This window comes from Balaenoptera physalus (genome assembly GCF_965194825.1).
Source record: "Balaenoptera physalus genome assembly, chromosome: 17".
Lineage (NCBI taxonomy): Eukaryota > Metazoa > Chordata > Mammalia > Artiodactyla > Balaenopteridae > Balaenoptera > Balaenoptera physalus.
Genome location: NC_138895.1, coordinates 48,046,568 through 48,060,032, shown reverse-complemented (window position 1 = coordinate 48,060,032; position 13,465 = coordinate 48,046,568). Strand labels below are relative to the sequence as shown.

The 13,465-nt window shown below is 39.7% G+C and overlaps 1 protein-coding gene across 3 annotated transcripts in view; it reads left to right on the top strand.

Annotated features, from left to right (window-relative positions):
* Positions 1-13,465, top strand: part of STK3 (serine/threonine kinase 3) — a 310,598-nt gene that overhangs the window by 214,567 nt on the left and 82,566 nt on the right. For all 3 annotated transcript variants that reach the window (XM_082432738.1, XM_082432736.1, XM_082432737.1), the window contains one exon: positions 5,539-5,731. In XM_082432738.1, coding sequence (XP_082288864.1) covers positions 5,539-5,731 — 193 coding nt within the window. The remainder of the gene's footprint in view (positions 1-5,538; positions 5,732-13,465) is intronic.

Here is a 13,465-nt window from a genome sequence, read left to right as displayed (position 1 = left end):
TTTACACAACGGGGACAATAATATCTCACAGAATTAATAAAAGGATTAAATAGGAGTGACCTACAAAAAGTCCTTGGTATAGTGCTTCTAACTCATTGGTGATAACTATTTTGTCATTATTCGATAAGTGATCAATTGAATAATTCTAATTAACAGTATTACTTTCCCTCCTGAAGTTTATTTATTTATTTATTTATTTATTTTTAACATCTTTATTGGAGTATAATTGCTTTACAATGGTGTGTTAGTTTCTGCTTTATAACAAAGTGAATCAGTTATACATATACATATGTTCCCATATCTCTTCCCCGAAGTTTCTTTAATAGCCATTCTATGTTTTAAATAATTAGTTGGTTTAAATAAAGTTCTACAATAGAACCTTGCATAACATTCTATGCTTTAGCACTAACTCATAATGAGGGCTTTAACATTAATATAATAGATTATGTAATGAGAACAAGGCTTTGTACTGGATACCAGGAATATAACTGTTGACAAGATCTGATTACTGCCCTTATAATAGCTTTTAGCGTCTATTTAATAGATTTGGACGAGTCAAGTGTACAGACAATTAGAGTATTGTGTAATAAGTGTATGATAGGCATAAGCACAAGGTGCTATAGCAATACAAGAGTACGACACCTAATTCAGTCTTGGGGTGTCTAAGCTGAGAAGGGATGTCTAAGTGTAGTTCTGTTGTAAAAAGAAGTTGTAATATAAAGCACCCCCATTTGTGTATATATTCAATGTTATAGTCTTCTCATCCTTTAAGACCTAATCTAAGGGCAGTGTCCTCTGTGAGGCTTTCTTCATTTGACAGAGGTGGAGTCAGAGGCTGTACTTTTGGTACTCCCATTGTACTTTGCCAACACTTTTCTTACAGCGTTTAACAAATTGCCTTGTAATTTATTGTTCACATGTCAGTTTCTCTTAGACTTCAGACTTCTTAAAAAAAGAAAAACGGAGCAAAACCATTTCTTATTCATCTTTGTACCCCTAACGCCTGGTTCACTCCTTGACATATTATAAGTTTACAATAAATGCTTGTTGAATGAATTAGGTAAAAATATGAATTGCTTCATTTATTAAATAAATTTTTATCAGGTACCTAATATATGCCAGGTGTTCTAAGCATTGAGGGTTCATCTGTGAAAAAGAAGGTTTCTTTGCCTTTATCAAACTTGTATTATACTGGTAGAAAAGCCAGGTACAAGCTGTGAAGAATATAGAAGGATAAAAGATTGATGGGGACTTCGATTTTGGATTGGTGGTCAGAAAAAGCATCACTAAGGAGGTAACATCTAAGTGGAGACCTGAGTTAAGCAGAAAATAAAACTGTCTTAAAGAAGAGCATTCTAGGCTGAGAGAACAGCCAATTTAAAAGCCCAAGGAGGAACATGCTTAGAATGCACAAGAAATAGCAAAGGAGGCCAGCCTGGCTGGAACTGGGTGAGCGAGAAGGAATGTGATAGGAGATAGGATTGGCAGATATGACTGGGCCAGATCACATTTGGCCAGGATGAAGGCTTTGGGCTTTAATGTAAGTGTGATGGGAAGCCAAACGCAGGGTTTTGAGCAGGAGCGTAACATGATGTGATCTGTCTTTGAAAGGATCCATGTGCCTGTTATGTGGGACACTAATGGGGGCAAGAGGGGAAACAGTGCAGACTGCTAGGAGGCTGTTCTAATAGTCCAAGAAAAGACAGTGGCTGTGACTAGGATGGACCAAGTAATTCGTATGGGACTCTTTGGGCATAGGAGCTGGTGACATAAGCTGTTAAAACTGTAAACCTGCACCTCTAAGTTAAGCATTCAAGTAGATCAAAATTTAAATTTAAGTAAGGTATATGTACTTGGTGGGATAATGGGTTAAGAAATAAAGGAACTAGTTTCTTAGTCCCAGCTCCACTTTTAAGTAGGTGTGTGACCTTGAGGAAGTCTCTTACTTTCTCATTTTATGTATAAAATGAGGGGTTGAATTATTAAAGGTTCATGATTTTATAATTCTGTGATAAAGTAAATATATAAATGAATGCTTACTGTGTGTGGACTACTGAATGAAACACTTTAGTAGATTCAGAAGTACTATAAGGCACTCTTATCCATAGGTACTTACATTTATAAAAGATTTTATGAAACAGTTACAATATGAGATCATAAATTTAAATGCAAAAGTGTGTAATGCAGGTTTTATAAATGCTAGAAGTTTGGAAAAGAGGATAATTAATAAAGACGGAATTTGCCATAAAGGTAATAGATACTTGATCTGGAACTAGATAGGATTAATTAAAATGAATTAGAGAGGAAAGAGCATCCTGGATAGAAAAGAAGATGTGATGTGAGCAAAGATGAAGTCTTCAATGAGCATATGGGTTTATGGCAGCTGGAGACTCAGTTGAGGTCAGCCTGACTCTACTGAATGATATGTGAACAATGGGAAGATAGGATCGGCCATATAAAATAAGATAACATAGAGGACATTAAAATCTAGGCAGCTTTGTTTAGCTTTCAATGCAGGCAAGAACTGGGAGCCATTATAGATTCTTCAGTAGAAGAATATTATAATACAAGTAGTATTCAAGAAAGATTGGTATAGTATGTATACTTTGAAGAAGGGGTGAAACTACCGTATTCCTAGTAGCATGCCAGCATTTTACATACCTTTTCTCATTTAATCATCATAACACCAATGAAAGAAACTAAAGTTCAGAGAGTTTAAATAGGTTCCCTAAAGGTCTTAAGGCTACTAAGTGAGTTGAGCCAGGATTTGAACTAACATCTGCCTGATTCTAGGAGGTCAGGGTGCTCTTCTGCAGTAACTCAGGCATAAGGTAAGGAGGAATATACTCAGTAGCAGTGGGAATGGAAAAGAAGAGATGGAGCTGAGAGAGAATTTTTTGAAGAAGAACTTGTTGACTGATAGTGTATAGGGTGTGAGAGAAAATAAACCGAAAAAGACATTGCAGTTTTCCTCTGTTAGCTAATGAAGATGACTGTGCTTTGTAGTGGTTATTGTCGGGGATGGAGGCAGACTGGAGGGGCCAAGGAGATGGATGAAGTGATCTCGTTTGAGAATGTTGAGTTTTAAACATCATTAAGCATTTAAGTAGTAAGTAAAGTCAGAAAGATGTCAGGATTTGGGAGTCCTCAATATATTAGATAGTTGGATGCATAAGAATGAAGAAGTCTTCTAAAAGAAGAGAAGCTCATGAAAGGAGAGCAGAAGACTTTGAGATATAATGCTGAATTTATCCTGTAGGTTGAGGATGAGGAGGGCTGTCAAACAGCTGAGAACAACCTGGCTGCTCCTGTTCTCCAGTATTTGCATTTTGACCTCGTCAGAACTTAGGTTTTGTTTGTTTGTTTCTACTTAAAGTGGAATAGGTATAAATTAATTTCAGTACATGATCAGGTTTTTCTAAATAGCACATTGCTTGGTTTCTCAAACAGAATGTGTTAGTTTAGTTTTATGGCCCTATTCCAGTTTATCTTTTGGTGAATGTTCTAAAGAGCATTTTTTGGTTCATACTTATATTACTGACTTGATTCTTCTGTGAATTTACATTTAAAAGCCAATGGCTAGGATATGGCAACAAAAGAGAAAAAACAGATAAATTGGAGTTCATCAAAATGAAAAGCTTTTGTGTATCAAAGAAACTATCAAGAGAGTGAAAAGACAACCTACAGAATGGAGAGAAATATTTGCAAATCATATATCTGATAAGCGATTAATATCCAGAACATAAAGTGAACTTCTTCAGCTCAACGACAACAAAAAACAATCTGTAACAACAATGGGCAAAGGACTTGAATAGACATTTCTCCAAAGAAGATACACAAGTGGCCAATAAGCACATGAAAAGATGCTCAATATCACTAGTTATTAGGGAAATGCAAATCAAACCACAATGAGATACCACACATCCATTAGGATGTCTGTTCTCAAAAAAAAAAAAAAGAGGGAAAATAACAAGTGTTGGTGAGGATGTGGATAAGTTGGAACCTGTACACTGTTGGAATATAAAATGGTGTGGCCAATGCAGAAAACATTTTGACAGTTCCCCCCAAAATTGAGAATTACCGTTTGATATAAATTGCACTCCTAGGCATACACCCAAAAGGATTGAAAGCAGGGACTCAAATACAGATATTCCTTAAATTATGATGAGGTTACATCCCGATAAGTTCATCTTTAGTTGAAAATACCGTTAAGTTGAAAATGTATATAATACACCTAACCTACCGAAAAACATAGCTTAGTCTAGCCTACCTTAAATGTGCTCAGAACACTTAAATTAACCTACGGTTTGACAAAATCATCGAACACAAAGCCTATTTTATAATAGAGTGGAATCTCACATAATCCCTTGAATACTATACTGAAAGTGAAACACAGAATGGTTGTTTGGATACAGAATTGTTGTAAATGTATGGGTTGTTTACATCCCTGATCAAGTGGCTGACGGAGCTGCAGCTTGCTGCTGTTGCCCAGCATCACGAGAGTATCGTACTGCGTATTGCTAGCCCAGGAAAAGTTCAAAATTCAAAGTACGGTTTCTACTGAATGGGTATCTCGTTTGTACTGTTGTAACGTTGAAAAATCCTAAGTCGGACCATCATAAGTCGGGGACCATCTATCTGTAGATACTTATATACCAGTGTTCAGAACATTATTCATAATAACCAAAAGGTGTAAACACCTTAATGTCCATTAACAAATGAATGGGTAAACAAAAGGTGTGTGTGTGTGTGTGTGTGTGTACATGCAATGGAATATCATTCAGTCTTAAAAAGGAATGAGATTCTGACATCTGCTCCAACACGGATGAACCTTGAAAACATGCTAAGTGAAATAAGCCAGACACAAAAGATGCAAAAGGCATGCTTCTACTTTTATGAGGTACCTAGAATAGGTGAATTCATAGTAACAGAAAGTAGAATAGAGGTTACCAGGGATTGGGTGAAGGAAGTAATAAGGAGTTAGTTTTTGATGGGTACAGAATTTCTGTTTGAGATAATGAAAAATTTCTCGAAAAGGGTATTGATGATGATTGGACAACACTGTGAATGTACTTAATGCCACAGAACTGTGCACTGAAAAATGATCAAAATGGTAAATTTTATGTTATGTATATTTATCATAATTTTTAAAAAGCTAATGGCTTTTGTACAAAGTTATAAACATTATTAAAGCTGTTATAATAGTGCCAACATGTTCTGTCTTTAATGTGCTCTCTTTTATTTGTTTATTTTGTTATACATTCTTTGTTAATAATCTTCCTGTCTTAATCCTTATTTTAAGAACAACTAGCAGCCTGCTATTTCATCAATTTCTGTTGCTTGAGCTTCAATTACCTAAAGCTTTAGGTTATTTTGGATAACTTTTGGGTCTTATGATAACACTGTATTTATGTCCCTACATTAAAATTAGTAGTGATAGTAGTATTTTTCATTATTAAAATATAATATGTTCATAGTATTGTATGATATCCATCTTTGTTAGAAAAGTCTTCCTTCACTGCAGTGTTTTGTTTGCAGGATGAAGATGAGCTGGATTCCCACACCATGGTGAAGACTAGCTCGGAAAGCGTGGGCACCATGAGGGCCACAAGCACGATGAGTGAAGGGGCCCAGACCATGATTGAACACAATAGCACAATGTTAGAATCTGACTTGGGGACCATGGTTATAAACAGTGAGGATGAGGAAGAAGAAGATGGAACTATGAAAAGTATGTGGCTTTTTTTCCCATTGAATATTAATTTTCTGTTTTGAGAGTATACTTCTATAGAAACCAGGATAGTTCTGTGTTGCTTGTTATAGCCAGTTGTGGAAAATTTTGTTTCTTGGCTTTATTTAACAGTGAAAGGAATATGGCACAAGTGAATTTTCAAAAATTCTTTTAATATAGCAGAAAGTAGCACATCTTTAACTTAGTGTTACGGAACTTTTTTCTGTTGAAGGATGCTAACCCATAATTTAATTTGTAAAGTATTTTTTGAGATAAAAAGATAGCGTTCCTAACATTTACTTTTCCAATTAAAAACGTGAACCTAAAATTCTGTTCCAAATAATACAACATAATATTATATCACGTTGTCTAAGTTATCAGTTAAGCTGCAGTGACAGAGGGGAGCAAGCCAAGGGAAGAAATAAGGGCTAAGGTGGGAAAAGAAGAAACACTAGAAAGAAGAATCAAGAGACAGGGATACTCGTGCAGAAAAATCAGTTCAGTGCATGTTTACTACTGCTTGTCCTGTGCTAGGCACAGTGCCAGGGGCGCTGCAGGGCTGAAATGACGATTAAGGCGTTCTCTCTGATCTCCGTTGCTTACAGAGTGATGAAGACAGAGATACTTTCACAGGCTAGCATTTCTTTTTGTATAAATATGGCTCTTTAAGATTGCAGTTAACAATGTAGGACATTGTGATTTTTCAGTTATAGGCAAAAGCAGATTAATTACCTCCTGATACCTACTGACCGTTTTCTTCCCCCTACCACTCTAGTCATGTATGGTCAATGTCAAAGTCTAAGCACAAAGCTGTTTTTCACTACACAGAACTACTTCTCCACGGCACAAAAGCAGTAATACATGACTTCTTGCATTGTGGAGCCTAGAAAGTTATAAAGAGTCAAATGATTTGCTGATAGGGTAAAATGGATATAGGTAGGAATTTCCTCTCTGACATTTTTGTTTTCTTTTTGCCTACCCCTTTCTTTTTGCTACTCCCCCTGTGAGTCTGCTTGATAAGTCTAACCTCATAGCTTCAAGTCATTTGGCTCACTGCCGTTGCTTTCTTCACATTTCTTAGTATACATAGCCCATTATGGTTGTATACTTTGAAAGAGAGCGCCGCGAAGCGCAAGATGAAAACAGATTGCCACATAGTTAATCCTGGGTGGGAAGGGGGAGAGGGATGTGAATTTTTTTTATCTCCCACGCTAATAGGTTTCTTGAGCCTTTGCCCCGAAAAGCAGTCTAAGGCTTGGATTCCTAGCTGGGCATATTACTAGAATAGGGCTTCTGCATCTGTAACATGCTCACCCAACTACATTGAATGGTCTTGTGGCCTCCAAAGCTAGCTAGTGTTAGGGTACAAGTCATATGCCTTGTAGATCAGAAAGACAGATAAGATCATTTACAACACATTTCCCATCAGCATGTAGCACCACTTTTCCACAGCTGATAAAATTCTTTTAGTCAAGTGTTATGATTCTTAACAGACCAGTTAGAAGATCACTGAGTGCTTTGTTCTATCTTTAGAGAGCTACTGCGTTTCCTATGAAACTACATAAACAACTTTTTCCATGTAGTCAATATAGTTGAACATCAGCATTTAAACAGTGGTTTAAAAATGAGTATTTATGGAATCGAATTCATGTTAGATTGTTATATTTCAAGGAAGAGATATGTGATAATGATTTATCAGACCTCATGCTTTAAAATTATAGCACAGATTTCCACATATTTCATGTAATGACTTTCAGCTTTGACAGCCCCAGAAATCATTCAATTTATGTCATAATTTTATGTCCTAAGTATGATTCTTTGGGTCACAGAGATTTTATTGAAAGCTCATTTCTAAAATGAGCAGATAGTGGTTTATGTAGTTGTTTTATATGCTTTATTTATTTAATTTTTATTTTTCTGATTATTTTTTATTGGGCTATAGTTGCTTCACAACGTTGTGCTAGCTTCTACTGCACAGCAGAATGAATCAGCCATACGTATACACAGATCCTCTCCATTTAGGACCCTACAGTGCATTAAGTAGAGTTCCCTGTGGTGGTTTTATATGCTTTAGCAAGTTTTAAATCCCATGAGACAACTTCCTTTGTATTTTAAGTTTCCACCATTTAGACATCATTCTGTTATAATGTGGGACTTCCATGTTCCCAGAGATCGAACCAAATGATGTTAGTGTAACCCCCCCAGGTTTTGTCATACTGTAGTATAGCAATAGTATAGAGTGTAAAGAAGTTATTGAGGCAGAACTTACTTTCCGTGAAACCACATAATGACTTTTAGTTTTAGTTTTGTGTTTCCTCATGATCGAAATCTTCTTTAAAACGTCTTAGATGCGTTGGTATGAGCTCTTAGGTTATGTTACATTAGTGGAAGCCCCATTTGCTAATGTGTCTTTAGCATTTTTCTTCCCTGAAAATATTTTATATATTTTTTTGTTCCCTAAAAGATTATAGCATTATATTATTTTTAATTTTCTAAAATCTCTAGAATGTTATACTGTGTGCCGAATATTCTGATTTCCATCACCTTTTCCTTTGGAGTTTCAAAAGAGTTGCCTGATTTAATATTCTTGTCAGTTTAAATTATGTTTGCATACGTTTTTATACCTTTATCCGTGAAGCTAGAAATTACAGACCTGTTTTCCTTACCTCTGAAAAGTGTGGTGATTTAACTCTAGGAAGCAAAATTATTATTATTTTTTAAAATTAATTAATTAATTTATTTATTTATTTTTTGGCCGCGTTGGGTCTTCGTTGCTGTGCACGGGCTTTCTCTAGTTGCAGTGAGCGGGGGCTGCTCTTTGTGGCGGTGTGCGAGCTTCTCTTTTTTGTGGGGCACTGGCCCTAGGCATGCACGCTGCAGTAGTTGTGGCTCGCAGGCTCAGTAGTTGTGGCTCGTGGGCTCTAGAGCACAGGCTCAGTAGTTGTGGTGCACGGGCTTAGTTGCTCTGCGGCATGTGGGATCTTCCCGGGCCAGGGCTCGAAACCATGTCCCCTGTATTGGCAGGTGGATTCTTAACCACTGTGCCACCAGGGAAGTGCCTAGGAAGCAAAATTATTAAAAGAGCTTTTGAAGGGAAATGGAGTAAAATGACAAGAAATATTTAAAATTTTATCTGTTTTTTAAAAAACGGGCATAGACCTGGAGAGCATGTCCAAAGAACTCTCCAAACTTATTTTCAGCAATGATGGCATTATTTGTACCATCTCTCTCCCACTCCCCCTCTTCCCATTCCCATTTCCCTGGGATCTCATTACCCATGTAATGTCCAGGCTTCAGCTTGGTAACCCAGGTCTTTCACAATCTGGCATCAGCCAATATTTACACATGGAACTCTACTTCCTTATATATTATACTTTATCCAGAGTAGTCTAGGCCAGTTGGAATTGTGAGGTATAAGCAGGTTGGTTGTCATTAAGGAAATCAACATTTAGGATTTTTTATCCTGAAGGAATAGATTAGGACCAGGTCAGGAATCAATTGTCATTAAATTGATGAGTTAGTAGAGATTATTTCTTTGTGGGTAACTCTGGAAGAGCAGTTGTTTGAGCAAAGAAAAAACTGGGGCCTTTTACCTTGTTCAGATCTGCTCTGTTTCTATGGTGGAACTTCCTAGCCTTTCAGAGCTGGAGCTGGATTGGTAGCTGTAGTTGCCCTAAGGGGAAACTATCTCTGTTAGTATTTAAGGAAGTGCCACACTCTCCAGTCAGGTTAGCAGCTCTGTTCCATGGTTTCAGCTAATCTCCATGTGCCCGCTATGTCAGTTTGTCCTTCCAACAACTTGGGAAGCTGGAGCATCTGGAGAGCCCAGCCCTGCTTCCCTCGTGCATTGAAGGGGACCTGATCTTCCTGGGACTGGGAGTGGAGGTACTGAGCCATCCAGCAGCTCTGGTCTCTTCCTTCACAGGGCAGACTCTTGCTCGTACCTTTCTCTGCCTCCTCCAAAACCTTGCTCCATCTCTCTTTATCCAGCACGATAGCCAGAGAGGTTCTATAGAGAATAATGATCTCCAAAATGAAGAGAATACCACAAACGTGAATACAAGACATTTGAATGGCAAGGTGAGGACATGGTAAGGGAGCACTCAGCTGATTTGATATCTCCTGGCTAGGAGTAAGATCAGTAATGTGTTGAGATAACTTGCAGGTGAGAGAACTGTATTCCACTGTTTGTGAAGTTTGATGTCTTTTTGAGAAAATGAGGAAAGTGCCATGTAAGCATGAGAGAGTTAATTTTTATTTATTTATTTATTTATTATTTTTAGAAAAGAGAATAAAAGATAAATTTCTCAGGTTATAACTATCATTAATTGTGTGTCTAGTATGGGCCAAACATTGTGCTTGGGACTTTGCGTACATTATCTCATTAACTTCTCACAAGGACTCTGTAAAGTAACATTGTCACTATCATTTGCCACTAAGGAAACTGAGACTTGGGAATGTGAAGTGACTTGTCAGAGATTTCATAGCAAGTAAGTGGTGGACCCAATATACAGACCCAGGTTTGACCCCCAAATCACATCATTACTGTGGGCCGGTGAGCTTGACATCCCCTTGGGCAGAAGTCTAGAACATTTGTGAGTCCTTTAGGAAAGGAGACCTGAGTCATTATAAGTTAGCATAGGTTACCGGGAACAAACCATATCAGAATAATTTGATTTCCTTTTTTGATAGCATTGCTAAACCCCTAGATCAGAGAAACTGCTAGGTTTGGATATTGTGTTTTATGATTTGGGGAGAGTATTTGACAAGATCTTTGATGATATCCTTGTAGGCACTATGTAGTATGACCTAGCTGATGGTTCTGTTATGAGGGTTGAACAGTTTCACACTTAGAGGCTTATATCAGTTGGGGTTTATTGGAGGACAGAAACTAGGCGTTTTAAACATAAAAAGATTTAAGTCAGAGGTGTGGCTCTTAACAAAATCAGTGGAAAGTTTGGAGGAGAGGGCTGTGTAGGCTAGGCCTCCAGGAACGACTCCCACACTACCACAAAAGTGAGCCTTATAGAACTACTACTACTACAGTCAGGAAGGTAGTGAATCCAGAGGCTGACATTGGCACTAATGAGTTCAGTAATACAGATTGAGATCAATCCCTGTTGCTCTTCAGGGATGAGAAAGCCACCACTGAGACTGCAGCCACCTATTAGCACCTGTGAGTCTGGTGACTGGATGCTGGAATGCTGCTGTAAAAAAACCCTTGTCTGCATAGCTGTGCTGCCCAGAGGAAGTAGCTGAGGTAGCAGGCTCATGGTCTCCTCCTCACTTCCTGCTTTCCCAGTTGTGAGAAAGTACACTTAGCTAGGACTCTAGGTGCAGAGTGTTCTAGGAAATGCAGCATTTAGCTTTCTAGCCTGCACAATCAGAAGGCTCACCAGAGGCAATGGCAGTGGTTGCTAAATTTCAGTCAACTGTGGTGTTTAATAACAGATTGCTGTCAATGAAAAGATTTCTCATTGTGTGACATAGGGCCAAGGTCTCAGCCCTAGCTAGCTCAACATTGTTGTACAGAAATTTGGATGAAGCTATAGAATGAAAGTCCATTAGAATTACAAATGACATTAAGTGGAGGAAAAGAAAAGTACATTCTAAGGCAGAATCAGGAGCTTAAGAGGCCTCCTCAGGTTGGAGCAGTAGGCTTGATTTACGAGATAAACCCTGCTCTTGGCTCCAGCTAACTCACCTCACAAGTGTACATCATAGCAGTAGCCCCGTAGAGATGCTGGCTCTGCAGACGAGAGCAGGGCCTGTGCATCTCTATTTAACAAAAAAACTAAAATATCAAAACAATAAAACGCTACAAGTACTTCTGAGGTGCAGCTAGGACTGATAACCACTTTTTAGAACGAGGAAATAAGCAACTTTACTGTACTGTTAGTACCTAGAACTCACCTGTTGTATTTAGGAAGGATGGAGACACAGTAGAGCACATTCAGCAGACAGTAAGCCAGATGGTGAAGTAGATGGAGACCATGTTATATTAAGAATGGGTAGAGGGAGGGGGGACCTTCAAGATGGCGGAGGAGTAACATGTGGAGATCACCTTCCTCCCCACAAATACATGAGAAATACATCTACATGTGGAACAACTCCTACAGAACACTCCTGAATGCTGACAGAAGACCTCAGACTTCCCAAAAGGTAAGAAAATCCCCACATACCTGGGTAGGGCAAAAGAAAAAACAGAGACAAAGGAATAGGGACGGGACCTGCACTTCTGGGAGGGATCTGTGAAGGAGGAAAAGTTTCCACATACTAGGAAGCCCCTTCACTGGTGGAGACGGGGGGTTGGGCGGGAGCGGGGGAAAGCTTCGGAGCCACGGAGGAGAGCGCAGCAACGGGTGCAGAGGGCAAAGTGGAGAGATTCCCGCACAGAAGATCGGTGCTGACCTGCACTCACCATCCTGAGAGGCTTGTCTGCTCACCCGCTGGGGCGGGCAGGGGCTGGGAGCTGAGGCTCGGGCTTTGGAGGTCAGATCCCAGGGAGAGGACTGGGGTTGGCTGCGTGAACAGAGCCTGAAGGGGGCTAGCGCACCACAGCTAGCCGGGAGGGAGTCCGGGAAAAGCTCTGGACCTGCCTAAGAGGCAAGAGACCATTGTTTCAGGGTGCATGAGGAGAGGGGATTCCTTCCCTGTCTGCCCACAGAAGGCAGAGTGCCTCCTAAATGAGCTCCAGAGACGGGCGTGAGCCATGGCTATCAGCTCGGACAACAGAGAGCGCATGAAACGCTAACACTGCTGCTGCAGCCACCAAGAATCCTGTGTAAAAGCACAGGTCACTATCCATGTGCCCCCGCCCCTGGGAGCCTGTGCAGCCCACCACTGCCAGGGTCCCATGATCCAGGGACAACTTCCCCGGGAGAACACATAGCGCACCTCAGGCTGTTGCAATGTCACGCTGGCCTCTGCCGCAGCGGGCTCGCCCTGCATTCCAATTATAACTACCGTACCCCTCCCTCCCCACAGCCTAAGTGAGCCAGAGCTCCCTAATCAGCCGCTGCTTTAACCCTGGCCTGTCTGGGTGGTAACAGAAGCCTGAGGGCAACTTACATGCAGAGGCAGGGCCAAAACCAAAGCTGAACCCCAGGAGCTGTGTGAACAAAGAAGAGAAGGGGAAATCTCTCCATGCAGCCTCAGGAGCAGCGGATTAAATTCCCAGTCAGGTACCCTGCATCTGTGGAGTACCTGAATAGACAACGAATCAACCCAGAATTGAGGTGGTGGACTTTGGGAGCAACTGTAGACTTGGGATTTGCTGTCTGTGACTGACTGGTTTCTGATTTTTATGTTTATCTTAGTATAGTTTTTAGCGCTTGTTATCATTGGTTGATTTGTTTATTGGTTTGGTTGCTCTCTTCTTTTTTTTTTTTTGGTAACTTTTTAATTTTTTTTATTTTAATATTTTAATTATTCTATTTTATTTAATTTTTTATTTAATTTTTTTTCTTTCTTTTTTTCTCTCTTCTCTTCTGAGCTGTGTGGCTGACAGGGTCTTGGTACTCCGGCTGGGTGTCAAGCCGGAGCCTCTGAGGTGCGAGAGCTGAGTTCAGGACATTGGACCACCAGAGACCTCCCGGCTCCATGTAATATCATTCGGCATGAGCTCTCCCAGATATCCGTCTCAACGCTAAGACCCAGCTCCACCCAATGGCCAGCAAGCTTCAGTGCTGGACACCCCATGCCAAACAGCTTGCAAGACCAGAACACAACCCC